Below are 15788 nucleotides of genomic sequence, written 5' to 3' on the forward strand. Positions count from 1 at the left end.
CGTCACATTAATGACATTATTATTAATGAAACAGATCGACCACAGACACTAGAGGAACTTTTACAGAAATTTCACGGTACAGCTATTTATTCCACATTAGATTTGAAATCGGGATTTTGGCAAATTCAACTTCATCCGAATTGTAGAAAATACACAGCATTTCTTTGTTTTGGCGACTGTTATCAATTTTGCAAATTACCGTTCGGCTTAACTATTTCTTCTGCAGCTTTTATTCGCGGTTTGAACACAATACTTCCGACAGAACTTAAAGACAGAATTACGACGTATGTAGACGACATTCTTATCGCAGAAGCTAACTGGTCTGAACACAATCTGATTCTTGAACAACTGTTACAAAGCTTTCATGCACAAGGACTTACAGTTAATCTTAGTAAATCGCACTTTGGCAAAACTTCCATAAAATTTCTTGGACACGTAATTTCAGCAGAAGGCATTGCGCCTGATCCAGAAAAACTTCAAGCTCTACGTGACATTACTGTTCCTACAACAAAAAAGCAATTACGCAGTTTTTTGGGCTTAATTAACTTTTTTCGTAAATTTATTCACCATTCTGCTTTAGACACGCCTAGACTATGCCAATTAACGGGTAAAAACACTATTTGGTCTTGGGATAAGCAAGCACATTCTGAGTTCATGAACCTGAAGCATGCTTTGTTGAATGCTCCACTTTTATCGCACCCCGATCTTACTAGAAATTTTTCCATTGCCACCGACAGTTCTAACACCGCTTTAGGCGTACATATTTTCCAGGAAATTGAAGAAGATGGTTCAACAGTTATTAAAAACATCGCATTTGCAAGCCGCATTCTGTCACCTGCTGAACGAAATTATTCCGTTACAGAATTGGAAACATTATGTGTTGTATGGGCTTTTACGAGATTTAGGCACTTTCTTTACGGCAGACATACCACCGTCTACACAGACCACAGAGCAATACAATTTTTGCTTTCAGCTAAATTTACTCACGACAGATTGAGTAGATGGAAACTATATTTACAAGAATTTAATTTTACGATTGTTCACATTCCCGGCACACAAAATTTTATAGCAGACGCACTATCGCGTTCTCTCGGCAACAATCAGCAAGACGTAGCAACCAACTTCTGCAAAACAAATTTCAGTGTCATGTACATTCAGGAAGTTGCATTTGAAAACTTTATTTCATCGTCATTACAGGACATAGCGCAAGAGCAAAATAAGGACAATGTGTGGAAAGAAATTAAACACCTTTGGCAAGATAGGAAAAATGTTACGATTAGGAACCACTACACTGTACGCAATGACATTCTGTTTCGCCGCTCTCATCCTGACAGCAACAATTGGTTATTATGCATTCCTGACGAACTGGTTATCAAATTAATTTGGTACACTCATTTAAATTACGCACATTACGGAGCACGAAAATGTTTTCTTATACTGAGACAGAACTCTTATTTTACTAACATGGAAAAACGTATACGACGAGTTTTAGCGTCTTGTAAAATTTGCCAGAAAGCTAAATCAGACACCACTTCACATATTCCTCCTTTATATCCCATTATACCTGTTAAATTAAGACACATGGCCGCAGTAGATATTTTTGGTCCGATTCCGAGAACTAACAGAGGTTTTTGCTACATCTTTGTCGCTGTAGAGCTCACTTCAAAATTTGTTACTTTCACTCCATTACGCAAAGCTACTGTTAAAACTGTTTCGAAAGCATTTGTAAAACATTTTCTATTTCATGTAAGGCATGTGATGAAAGTAATTTCCGACAATGGATCACAATTTCGTAGTAGTGTATGGACAAGCATGTTACGAGCCAGAAACATTTCTCCGATCTATATATCCAAGTACCATGCTTCTTCGAACCCCTGTGAACGGTTAATGAAAGAAATTGGTAAACTGTGCCGAATATACTGCCACAAAAGACATATTGATTGGGATACACACATACTCTCATTCCAAGACGTAATTAATTCCATTCCAAATGAATCCACTATGCTATCTCCGTCTACTATACTGAAAAACGTTGAACCACCTAACAAAATTAAAGAATTAGTAAACTTCCCTAAATGTCGTCGACTAAGACACCACGAAATAATTGACATTGCGCTGAACAACATCAAACGTGCCGCAGAGCGCCGGAGAAGACGGCAAAAACAGGTTTGTAGACGCCGAGACTTTCACGTTGGACAGAAAATATTAGTACGTACACACTATTTATCCAGCAAATTAAAAGGTAAGTGCAGTAAATTTGAACTTCTATACGCAGGTCCATATCGGATTCGCAGCATCCCTCACCCCAATGTTGTACACGTCGAAACTTTGAGAACTAGAAAATCGAAAGGCAACCACCATATCTCAAACATTAAACCGTTTATTGAATGAAGACACTTTATGATTCAACACACTATGATGTCATTTATTAATGCAATTATTTCACTTGACTAATTACTGATGATTATCGTATTTTTTCTTGGCAAGTGCCCGGCAAGGTAAGGTTAGCAGGTCGCTTTTCTTGTCGTTACACATCAGACCGTGCACATTTTCCACTTTTTTTGTGTATATGATTGTACTCCAGTTTTGTTTGTATGCACTGTGAAATAGTTAAGATATAACACACCTGTTGACTTTGACATTTTTTTGCCTTATGACATCTCAACATCGTGACTGTTTTACATTTTTGCTGCTGCATTGTGATATTATCTGTACATTTCGCCTCTGAACACTGTCAATGTCTTTGACATATTACGTTTTCTGTCATGTTATGCTGTATGGTTAATTATGTCACCATAAACCAGTCATTATTTAATTGGTATATGATTTAAATGCAAGACATTAATCTCTGTTCATCAATTTCGGAAAGAAATGATGCGTGTAAGAAATAAATTCAACAGAAATGGGAATTTCACCTACGGAATAAACGATAGAAGATGCAATAACTTTATGAGGAAGAGTAAATGGATCAGGATTAACAAGCATTAACAAGAATATACTATACTCATCATAGAATAGCAGCCTTAGCTAATTTTTTCTTTCAGAATACAAGGTGATTGATGCAGGCTGTCAGACAGAACTACACATCTTAGTTTTTAGTGATGAAATATGCTAGAGATAAGGAATAGTTGTGTAATGAGTAATGAAGTGATATTTTTTGCAGATGATAATGAATGCTGATGAATAATGATGAAGGATATGGTATTATGAATAATGAAGTTTTTCTTTACAGGTGATGATAATAATGAAGCTATGATAATATGGATAATGAAGTGATTGATAATGAAGTTTTTTCTTTACAGATGAGGATAATGTTGGAGTTTTATATTCATGCTATGTAGTTATTTAAGTATTTGTTGCAGTTTGTTTTGACAGCAGGTGTTATATTGCATAGTAGGATGACGGAAAGTTTTGGAAAGGACAGCTATGGAACACATTTTATACACATTTCACTACTTGTTAATTCGAAGTTCACTACTTTTCAGCATAGTGTGCGTTTCTTCTTTCAGGTCAATAATCCATTTTGTATTCTTTCCAGGAGATGCTTGTCATGATACTTACTAAAACTGTTACTTATTATACCTGTTCTAGTACTTGCATTTTTATTTTTTTTACCCATTTGTGTTTACCATTTATAAATGTAATCACATATACTGCCTTGTTACATAACCTTGCTACAGCTGACTCATGACGAATGACGTTACCTATCCTCATTGGCAGCAATAGGTCAAAAGCAAAAAGTGTTATGCCTCAGCAATTAATTATCGATCCCAACGCAACGCATTGCTAACAAAAAAAAATGTATTAACAGTCCCAAATAGTGATACCAGTTTGAGAAAATTCTGAATAATACTGATTAGCTCTGAATAGTATGTCACTTGAGTAATGACTTCTTAATGAGACAACAAAATTACACATATATATAAAATAATGCTTAGTCACTGGCTAGTAATTGCCACTGTTATTGTAATGAGACTACTTATAATCCCCATGATTATTAATGCTATGACTATAATTAACTGATTTTTAATAATGACTTCGTAATGATCTGAATAATACTGAATGAGGAACAATGCTTTATACTATTCGATACCTGATGGCCACTGAGTGCCAATAATTAATGTCACTTAATGAATTGTTATTAATTATGCCATTAATTAGCTCTTGTTTTCAATGTTCATACTTTGTAACTGGAAAAGAATGCGATTGTTTCATGATGCTTTGTAATTAGGAGAAGGTTAATGATTAATACTATATTGAAATGACAAATGATTAATTAACTATGCTTTATAATTGGAAATGAATGTGACTGTTTAATAATGCTTTGTAATTAGGAAAAAACTAATGATTATTACTATTGAAACGACAAATGATTAATTAACTATGCTTTATAATTGGAAATGAATGTGACTGTTTAATAATGCTTTGTAATTAGGAAAAAGCTAATGATTATTACTATTGAAATGACAAATGATTAATTAACTATGCCATACTTTGTAACTGGAAAAGAATGCGATTGTTTCATGATGCTTTGTAATTAGGAGAAGGTTAATGATTAATACTATATTGGAATGACAAATGATTAATTAACTATGCTATACTTTGTAACTGGAAAAGAATGCGATTATTTAATAATGCTTTGTAACTAGGAAAAGAAGATTACTGATTCTATGTAAAACAATTAATGAACATTTTTCTGTAATACTACATACATGGTACAGAAATGTTCAATAACTGGGCTATGAATGCCGCAAACTACTACTGTAATTGACAATATTATGTGACTTAATGTCCTTCATCTTATGAGCTAACTACCCTGAATTACTGCGATGTCCATTTGTCCTGTTTATCCTAGTGATCATGAGCACTATATTTGGTTTTGCACTAATTCTACGTTGATGTGCCGTGTAAGAGCGTGGTGTTGACACGACATGCTGTCCACCACCGTGAGCGATGAAGACGTTATTATGGTCCCACTGTTTGGTGTACCTAATATACTGCCAAAATAAATAAAAAAATGGAATATTACTACGACAGTTCAGTATCTTGGCTACGCTGATAAATTCTGAGGGGAAAAGAACTTCAAGTTGTGTCACTTGGTGTTGTACTTCTGTGGAAAGATATGGACTTTCAAAACAGCTGTGTGCAATCTAAAGTGCTACAACCGTGATGCAATCCTTCCCTTTCCTATCCTAATTCTTGTCACATAGTGAAAATCATTTTTGCTAACATTATTTATGTTCATGGCTATACATTTTTTTCAATTCGCTAAACTCCAGTGCGATTACACTTATGTCACTGGTCGACATGATTTTTTTGCTATTATGTTTATTTATTGCCAAAATGCTAAAGACATTTTTTTGATTTGTTCTGAAGTACAGTATATGTGCACTTTTGTTTTTTATATTGTATATACATTTTTTATTTTCTGAACTACAGTGCATGAGCACTTCTGTTAGGTGTTAATATGTTTTCTACTGAACTTCAGTGCCTGTACACTTTTCTCATTTTTCAATATGATTTCTACTATTCTGTATATTCAATACTTTCATGCGTATGCACTTGTGTCATTTGTTACTAATTGTACATACATTTCATCAATTACTGATATGTTCTCAACTGCAGTGCATGTGCACTCATGTCACTTGTCAACATAATATTTTGCCAGTCTGTTTATTTGTTCTGAATATGCTAAAGAATTTTTTTTCAGTGCCTGTGCACTTTGTTATCTGTCAAATAATTTGTATATATATTTTTCTGATTTGCTACTATGTTTTGTACTCACATTTTGTCTTTGTCTGATATATTTTGTACTTAGTGCGTGTGCACAACATTTAAATATTCTGTAAGTTGTAGAATTTTGTTAATTAAAGAAAAATTTTGCCGCGCTTGGCAAGTTCAAATGACTCACCATCGCTGCCAAATTTTTGCCCCCCCAGTGGAGGGTTATGAAACACGTATGTAACATAGCAGCGATGGCGAGGCATTGTAGCATCTGTGACCAGAGAGTATGCGCTTGACCGCGCGAGTGTTGCGAGCGGTTCTCTGTCTGTCAGTCAGTCGTTGCGAGTCTGTAGCTCTGTCTAGTTGAGGGCAGTACTCTGTCAGTAGTCGTCGCGAGCAGTAGCTCTGTTCAGTGGCGTGCAGTACGCCAGTAGTCGTCATGCAGAGCGGTCGATCAGTGGTAGCAGCCCAGTGGGGTTGCGTGATGAGGTCTGGCGACAACACTGGTCAAGATGCTGAATGAGGTATGCTGTTAATTAAGATAATCATCGGATAATGTAAAGTTTAATTATTGTAACTAATTTTCAACAAGTGCCCCCAATAATAACTTTGATTTCAAAAGCAATTTTACATAAAATTTTCATTTAATTGAAGTAACTATTTCGTTCCACTTCCCCTAAACAAAAGTTTCAGTTTTCAATTAGATTACAAAAAAAAAAAAAGGGAATATTATTATTTGCAATGCAGTTCCTCCAAGCGGTGCGAAACAACAAGAGCAGAAATTTGACCAGGTGTTGCAATGAGGTAAGAATTTAATTTTGATTTTTGCATAGGGCCAAAGACCGATATTTCCGTTTAATTGAATTATCATTATCACTGAATGGACTTTAATTTTTATGAAGAACGTATACTTGAGTCAGATTGCGATTCTCACTTTTATTGTCATTAAATTTAATTGTTAGGGAGGTTACGTTTGGCTCCTATTCATTTATTATTTCTGTCTTTAAAATTCCAGTGGAGAGGTTACACATAGAGCAATGTCCATTGGCATTCCTAAATAATATTTCCGTCTTATAAATTTTGGTGGGGAGGTTACAATAGTAAATAGTCAAATAAAATGTTACATTCACCACAAAGTCATGAAAATACACGTAGTTTTTTTCTTTATATTACCTCTGAAATATCATATAAATTAAATAATGTGACCAGTGATGAAAAAATGTGGATTAATATCTGAGTTTCACCGGAAGTCGAACCGTCGCGTCAGACGCGTTCGTCTTATGAAGATCGACCGCTAATCACTTCACCACCATCAACTCTAACGTCTGGCAACAATGTACAGATACATAAGACTCATAACAGACGCGCAAAACTTCTCTTGTGATTAGTTATTTATTTATTTTATTTATTTAGTTTTGGCAGTAATACCACCAAGAATATAAGGAAACAGGTGTCACACGACGACAATGGCGTACCAAGACGTCAGACTAAGAAAAACATTCCGATGACCAGTGAATATATCGGTTCTGTGTGTGGAAGAGGCTGCGATCAACTCTTCATGGCATGAACACCACAAATCTGAGGTGGTTAAGGAAGACATCGCAGAGGAAATTGAAGAAAAATTGTCTGTATTTTGGACTGCGGACGACTGCACAGTGGCGTTCATTAAGGAACTGCCAAAAGTTAAGGATACGTTTCTCGCCATCAGCAAACAAGTAGTGCGCTGCGTGTCCACAAATCCGCCTCACAGAGTTCGTCTTTGCTTGCAGAAAGTATCCAACGACCGGAAAGAGGAGCAGTTGAGTAGGTATCTGATGAGGAGTCCTTCGAGTAATTAGGGACAACATATGTCGCACTAAGAACCAGACACGTCTCGCAGATCTGCACACCAGGCGGTGCTCGTCTGTGTCCAAAGCATCAGAGGCAATACACAACGGGGTGTCTGCGAGGTGAATCCTTTGAAGGCGTGACCGGCATACATGCTTCCCATTGACAGTAAGGTAGCATGCAGACAGAATGTTAGTGTCAAGGTAAGGAGTCGACTTGTGGAAACTTCCCCTCAACCACATTCCGTGACATGCGCTGCTGAAGGAAATCATAGATCTCCTTCGTGGATATCAATTTCTCCGGCCGTATCATAGTACGGACGCAGCTCAGTTCAAGGAAAAAATGGCGGAAGTAAAAGAAGGGGGGCGGGATTTCCGAAAGTTGGATAGTTGCTGCGAGAGAGCGTGGTGCAAAGGGCTTCCAGCAATAGGCTGGTAAGGCACGTAAGACTACTGTGCCACAACGTCATGTGAGAGCCAATGAAAAGGTCTACCGCTTTGGAAGACACATGATGTAGACCTAAACCGCCACTGCACAGGGGAAGGGTGAGGGTTTTGTACATTATCTTGAATAGGAAGTTGTGGCAAATAAAATGTCTGCACTCCATCAGATTCATACAGATTATAAAGTACCGTATCTCATTGTACGAGGGCAGTTCAATATGTAATGCAACACATTTTTTTCTGAAACAGGGGTTGTTTTATTCAGCATTGAAATACACCAGGTTATTCCCCAATCTTTTAGCTACACAACACTACTTTTCAACGTAATCTCCATTCAATGCTACGGCCTTACGCCACCTTGAAATGAGGGCCCGTATGCCTACACGGTACCATTCCACTGGTCGATGTCGGAGCCAACGTCGTACTGCATCAATAACTTCTTCATCATCCGCGTAGTGCCTCCCACGGATTGCGTCCTTCATTGGGCCAAACATATGGAAATCCGACGGTGCGAGATCGGGGCTGTAGGGTGCATGAGGAAGAACAGTCCACTGAAGTTTTGTGAGCTCCTCTCGGGTGCGAAGACTTGTGTGAGGTCTTGCGTTGTCATGAAGGAGAAGTTCGTTCAGATTTTTGTGCCTACGAACATGCTGAAGTCGTTTCTTCAATTTCTGAAGAGTAGCACAATACACTTCAGAGTTGATCGTTTGACCAGGGGAAGGACATCGAACAGAATAACCCCTTCAGCGTCCCAGAAGACTGTAACCATGACTTTACCGGCTGAGGGTATGGCTTTAAACTTTTTCTTGGTAGGGGAGTGGGTGTGGCGCCACTCCATTGATTGCCGTTTTGTTTCAGGTTCGAAGTGATGAACCCATGTTTCATCGCCTGTAACAATCTTTGACAAGAAATTGTCACCCTCAGCCACATGACGAGCAAGCAATTCCGCACAGATGGTTCTCCTTTGCTCTTTATGGTGTTCGGTTAGACAACGAGAGACCCAGCGGGATCAAACCTTTGAATATCCCAACTGGTGAACAATTGTGACAGCACTACCAACAGAGATGTCAAGTTGAGCACTGAGTTGTTTGATGGTGATCCGTCGATCATCTCGAACGAGTGTGTTCGCACGCTCCGCCATTGCAGGAGTCACAGCTGTGCACGGCCGGCCCGCACGCGGGAGATCAGTCTTGCTTGACCTTGCGGCGATGATGACACACGCTTTGCCCAACGACTCACCGTGATTTTGTCCACTGCCAGATCACCGTAGACATTCCGCAAGCGCCTATGAATATCTGAGATGCCCTGGTTATCCGCCAAAAGAAACTCGATCACTGCCCGTCGTTTGCAACGCACATCCGTTACAGACGCCATTTTAACAGCTCCGTACAACGCTGCCACCTGTCGGAAGTCAATGAAACTATACGAGACGAAGCGGGAATGTTTGAAAATATTCCACAAGAAATTTCCGGTTTTTTCAACCAAAATTGGCCGAGAAAAAAAATGTGTTGCATTACTTATTGAACTGCCCTCGTATTTCCATACAACACTTACAAAAAGTATGCAGTGATCACACACTGAAGAGACGAAAATCTTCGACCGCAAAAGGAAATACTCAGGAACAAGCTAGACACAGCTACACTGATCGTTTTTAAAAGTTCATCAGACTTGTTTTATTATTTGGATAACTGGTACTGCTGTTGACCATTTTAACGACAGAAATTAATAATATTATATACACATTTGTTTATTTATACAGGGTGGCCAAAAACAATCTGAGAAGCATGTATGGATGTTGCACGGTAAGGTGTGCTGGGAAACAGCTTTAAGAAAAGGTGATATATTGAGGCGTTTTGATTGTAGGTACCCACTCAGACCGTTGCGCGGGCCAATTCAAGCGGCCCGCCAGATATAATTACTGTCAGTTATGCTCATAGTGTAAATGACAGAGCACGAAGCTGCTCAGCCCTTGGCACGGGTCCGATCCTTACTACCGCCCCATGTCCATTTTTGTATCGTTCTCTTGTTCGGTTTCAGGAAACCAAGAGAAGCAGACATTTGGTGACACCGTCTCTGGCGGGGCGCTTGAATTTAAGTGCGCAAAGACCTGATTGACTAATTAAACAGGAAATGGTGCAACATACTGAATTTTCTTCTTAGCAGTTATTTCTCAGCACAACCTACATTGCAACAACCTTACAAGATTTTCAGACCGTTTGAGAAAATCCAGTATAACGCCGGTAATATATTTTGTCTTGTATGTCAGTGCATGTTGTTTATGTACGCCATCTCCGAAACATTTTTAAGTAACTCAGTTATGCAAATCTGATGTCGACAAATAAAAATAAATGTCGTGTGACCAGGCCTCCCATTGGGTAGACCGTTCGCAGGGTGCAAGTCTTCCGATTTGACGCCACCTCGGCGACTTGCGCGTTGATGGGGATAAAATGACGATGATAAGGACAACACAACACCCAGTTCCTGAGCGGAGAAAATCTCGGACCCAGCCGGGAATCGAACCCGGGCAGGATTGACATTCTGCCGCGCTGACCACTCAGCTACCGGGTGTGGACATGTCGATAAATAACTTAATTTGCTAATTTTGAAATACAGTTCAGATTATGGATGTTGTTGAGTTACGTGAACCTTAGACCTTATCAAATGTTCTCACATACAAGTAGTAAGAAGAATGCATTGTTTACTTAGAGGAAGCACGGTAAATAGGGGAAACAGTGACGGAATACAACTATTATCCAGGTACGACCTTTTTTTATGTTAGTGCTATGGCAATAATACGGCGGAGAAGGTGTAGTTACTGTCAAGGATGATGTTTACAAAATGAAACTGAAATTCACAGCAGATTGCGTGACAGTTTAAAGTCTGATGACTGCTTAGCTCGGTTGGCCCTAACAGGGGCGGCAGTTGGTTCAAATACGCTCTGGCAGACGTGTTAGGTCAACCGTAAACTTTGATAACAGTGAATAATCCTCCGCAGAGAGGGAGAGAGAGAGAGAGAGAGCAGTTCTTAAAACATTACAAATAGAAAAAAATCCCTTCAATGACGAGAAGCTTACATTCTTATTCATTAAAATATTAAATTACACTGCATAACTAAATGATAACTGAATTACATACTCTTTCCAGTTTCAACAAATTCAGATTTCCTGTCCCAAAGAGATAGTGTACAGTTGGTACAGACTAACATACAGCGTCGAATCATCTGAGCCAGTTTGACATTTTAGCCATTCTTTTATTTAGCTTCAATGCTGTTTCGGAGTAAAATTAGAGAATTGTGGGAAAGTTTCTTGTAAGAATCCCAGAAGCAAAATTTTGTTGATTACAAATTTTCATTAATCTTGTAGCTGACGCCGTTCTTTATTATATTTCATCCACCACAACCTCAATCAAGCTGGATTCCGGATTGTACAATAAGGGTACATGTCTATTCACTTGAGGAACGAAGAACTGAAGAAGCTGTATTTTTCATTGTCTCCAGCAAAAAATTTCCGGAAAGAGAGTGACAGAAGAAGAGAAAAAAATGAATACATGCGACAAAAAGGATAAAATCAGCTCAATCAATGCATCATATAAGCTAGTATTATAAATAGTAAAATATGAGACCATTTTCCTCGGTAATTAAACAGGTTTTTATACGATAGTGGAAACGCGAATGAAAAATGTTAACAAATCGTCTGCAATTACACAGGATAAGGATTCGCAGATTTCAGATTTTGCAGGACAGCGTACTTTCTTACACTCTTATCACTGTGCAGATTTCTGGCTTTCGTAGAAATATTTCTTTTGTCAGTTTCCAGACTTCTTCAGAAAATTAGGAAACACATTACGAAAAAAAATATTTTGGAAGGAGTTTCAGTCATTGTTAACAATATTTTCGATACCAAGACACTATTACAATCTACGACACGTGAAAACTGTAAAAAAGAAACGGGAGAAAGAACACCATTCACATAAGAAGCAATGTACACATTACATGCAACCAATGTTTCTGGTGAAGGACACTACGAACTTAAGATCTGAAATAATAGATTAAACGTGTAATAAAATTTCGTGAGTAGCTACATACTGAAAACGTAAAGCAACCACAGTCGTATAACAAGCAGTACGCAGACAATAAAATTATAATTCTTAGGAACCACATAGACGTCAGTTATGAGGGACGGCTATATTAGCTCTTCTAATATTGAAAATAATTCTGAAATATTGGTTTTGATCAGTGTTCACCTTTCAGCCAAACGATACTGCAAAGAAAGGTCTCATTTTTTGACCTCCTTTTACTTAAAATACATTTCATTCACGCATTTTGGGTCGATTAAATTAGATATGTAATCGTCAGCTGATGCGGAAGAAGACTACTTATAAGAGCCTTAAAATTATAAGATCACGAGGTTTAAACCATTTATTACCGTATCACTGTCTCTTTAGGAATTGCAACCTCAGGCAAATGACTTTCAGTATACGATCTTCTGAACAAATTGTCAGGTTTCTGAGAAGAAACGCATTTAGGGCAAAAATAGGAGGAATAATGGAAAGTGAACGACAAACCTTGGTATCAACTCGAGTGCTAAATAAATACATGTGTTTTATTTTCATTAGAGTGAAGTAGCGTTCTGTAGTTGTAGAAGAGGTCATTCCTAGAATGAATCATGTCAAAAACAATATGTTGTTGTTGTTGTGGTCTTCAGTCCTGAGACTGGTTTGATGCAGCTCTCCATGCTACTCTATCCTGTGCAAGATTTTTCATCTCCCAGTACCTACTGCAACCTACATCCTTCTGAATCTGCTTAGTGTATTCATCTCTTGGTCTCCCCCTATGATTTTTACCCTCCACGCTGCCCTCCAATACTAAATTGGTGATCCCTTGATGCCTCAGAACATGTCCTACCAACCGATCCCTTCTTCTGGTCAAGTTGTGCCACAAACTTCTCTTCTCCCCAATCCTATTCAATACTTCCTCATTAGTTATGTGATCTACCCATCTAATCTTCAGCATTCTTCTGTAGCACCACATTTCAAAAGCTTCTATTCTCTTCTTGTCCAAACTATTTACCGTCCATGTTTCACTTCCATACATGGCTACACTCCATATAAATACTTTCAGAAATGACTTCCTGACACTTAAATCTATACTCGATGTTAACAAATTTCTCTTCTTCAGAAATGCTTTCCTTGCCATTGCCAGTCTACATTTTATATCCTCTCTACTTCGACCATCATCAGTTATTTTACTCCCCAAATAGCAAAACTCCTTTACTACTTTAAGTGTCTCATTTCCTAATCTAATACCCCCAGCATCACCCGACTTAATTCGACTACATTCCATTACCCTCGTTTTGCTTTTGTTAATGTTCATCAATATACCACCAGCAATTTATGCGAACTGAAGGTGGTGAGGGGAGGAAATGAAAGTTAGGGAGAAGATCACTCCTGCGAGCTGCCTCGGGACATAATGCAGAATCTGCAGCGGCGACGAGTCAAAATGCACACCGCATCGGGGTACGAACCCGGATATCCAGCTTACTATCTTGAGCGCTAACCACCTGCGCAGACTATGTCGACACTTCTAACGGCCGTTTCACATTTACATTGAGCGCCACCTATACGCAGTCCGTGTCCATTTCCTGCAAGTCCGCTTTCTGAGATTCCCACAAGACGTCGGACACTTTTCTGCATATGCACTGAAAAAGGTAGATGCACTGGCTACCTGGACCAATCAAATCATGTAAATGTGCTATGTCTGTTCTTTCTGACATGTCCGCATTCATATAAGTATTTTATGCGATTTATACCTAACATGGACCCTCTTAACATTTCGCTGACAGTTCAGGACAGCGAAAGAAGGCTTTTGGAAAGTGATAATAAACGAAGGGTAAATTTTGCCATTTTGTTAATCCTCGTATCATTGATTGAAGTTCCTCATGCTGAGAAAATGGGAAGAGCCATCTATATATAGCTTGGAAAAAATTTTTTGTAGTCGAGATCGCGTTAATTACTATTTATTACTGACAGCTGGTTTCGACATTTGAAACACAATTAATAACTGAAAATTTTTTGTAGATCAAAAGATGAGAACAAAATTAATAACTAAAAATTGTTTGAAGATCAGAAGGTGACAGTTTCAAAGACGAAACTTTTCGTCAATAATATGCAGTAACTAATGCGATATTGCCTCCAAAAAGCTTCTTCTTCGTACAATTTTCGTTGTCTGAAATATGCATGTAACAGTTTCTTAAAATGCAATGATATCATTTTTCCGACTTTAACAGCAATTGTTTGTGAGTAAAATCACAAAAAAATTATTTCAACTCCGTTTTCCACATTTACATGACGAAGCATATGCAACTGCAATGTACCATCATGTTTGGCCTCAACTCACTAATTTTATTAATAGCATAGCTCCAAGTATGTGCGAAGAGTCCTATAACTGTACTTCCTAAAAACAATTTAAACTAGTTATTCTTTTTCTATTTAGAAGTATCATAAATGCTTCCACGTCTCCGTATGCAAGGAACATACGAGTAATAACAACATAACAAAATATTTTTTTTGAAAAATTGTTGCTTGCTGGAAACCTGATTCCGATATGCATGGCGCGCACACCTTACGTGGTCTACGTATGCCGGAAGGAAACTTTCAGCATTTTTGTATGTTTGTACACCACTTTTTTACATATGCACTGTGTTTCATGGCACTATCTTTTTTTTTAAGTACGATGAGTCAACACGACTGAAGATCGGATGCTCACAAGGTTAAAGGCGTTCGAAAATTCTTGAAAACGTGATAGGGCTTAAAATTTTGGCAAAAATAACCTATGCAGGCAGAATCAGCTACCGTGATGTAAACGCCCCAAAGAGGAGCTCCGTCGTCGAATCACGTACTACGTTCCATTAGGCGAAACATTCATGTTTCAGTACGTCGACTAGTACAAGGATTGAGAGGATTTAAACATATAATTGAACCAGGTGCCCCTCTGAGCGACATAATATGCCGGAAATCTTGTTTCGATATCTTAATCCGTTCCCGTAAAATAAAGTGTGACAACTCACAGGACTGTCCCTGTATAGAAGAGAGTCGTTATTTAGCAGTAGTATTAGGAAGCCAGTCTCGTGATTCTGTAACGCAATGTCCGTCAGAGAATCACTCACAGAAATAGACCGCTACATTTTCCATAATAGCTTTCTCCACTCGGTTTCCAAGCACCGTTACAAACACTGAAAACGTCGTTAAGTTTACTGCACTTCGAATCAAAACAGCCCTCAATTTTCCCATCATTTGATTGAAGAGGCTGGTTTCCCCCACCATCAGAGGGCGGATATAAGACGAGTGCGACGGCTGCGCCCGAGGTATTTAGACAGTGACGCTTACCAGGAGCAGCAGCAGCAAAAGAAGGCCCGTGGGGCAGACCGCCATGTTTCACGAATCGTCGCGACGCCCCGGCCGCTCTTATACTGACATTAGCCGCTCGTCTGCGGCCGCCGATGGAGACGATATTCCCCGGCAGAAGGCTGATGACACCGGCTCTTCGGAGACAAATGCTGCTGTCCCTCTGCGTATCTCTGTCTCGCCACTGCCACTACTGGCCTAGTTTCCTTCACCCGAACCTCTCGCCTGATGGAGCCCCTCCACAAACAGCTCATCCCGTTGATAACTCAACGACACATTTGAAGACGGGAAATAGGAGGGCGTGCTGAAAGTTACGCCTCCGACTTTTTTCTGTCCTCTATTTCAATAGAGGTATTGCATGTCACACATATTACTCGGTCAGCTTTCCCGTAT

At 38.8% G+C, this 15788-nt stretch overlaps 1 protein-coding gene across 1 annotated transcript in view; it reads right to left on the minus strand.

Moving 5' to 3' along the window:
* LOC126419524 (mucin-5AC-like) overlaps positions 1-15422 on the minus strand; it is an 82532-nt gene extending 67110 nt beyond the window's left edge. The window contains exon 1 of the mRNA XM_050086714.1: positions 15378-15422. Within this exon, the coding sequence (XP_049942671.1) occupies positions 15378-15422 (45 nt within the window). The remainder of the gene's footprint in view (positions 1-15377) is intronic.
* Positions 15423-15788: the final 366 nt, after the last annotated feature.

Source organism: Schistocerca serialis, chromosome 9 (assembly GCF_023864345.2).
Source record: "Schistocerca serialis cubense isolate TAMUIC-IGC-003099 chromosome 9, iqSchSeri2.2, whole genome shotgun sequence".
Taxonomy (NCBI): domain Eukaryota; kingdom Metazoa; phylum Arthropoda; class Insecta; order Orthoptera; family Acrididae; genus Schistocerca; species Schistocerca serialis.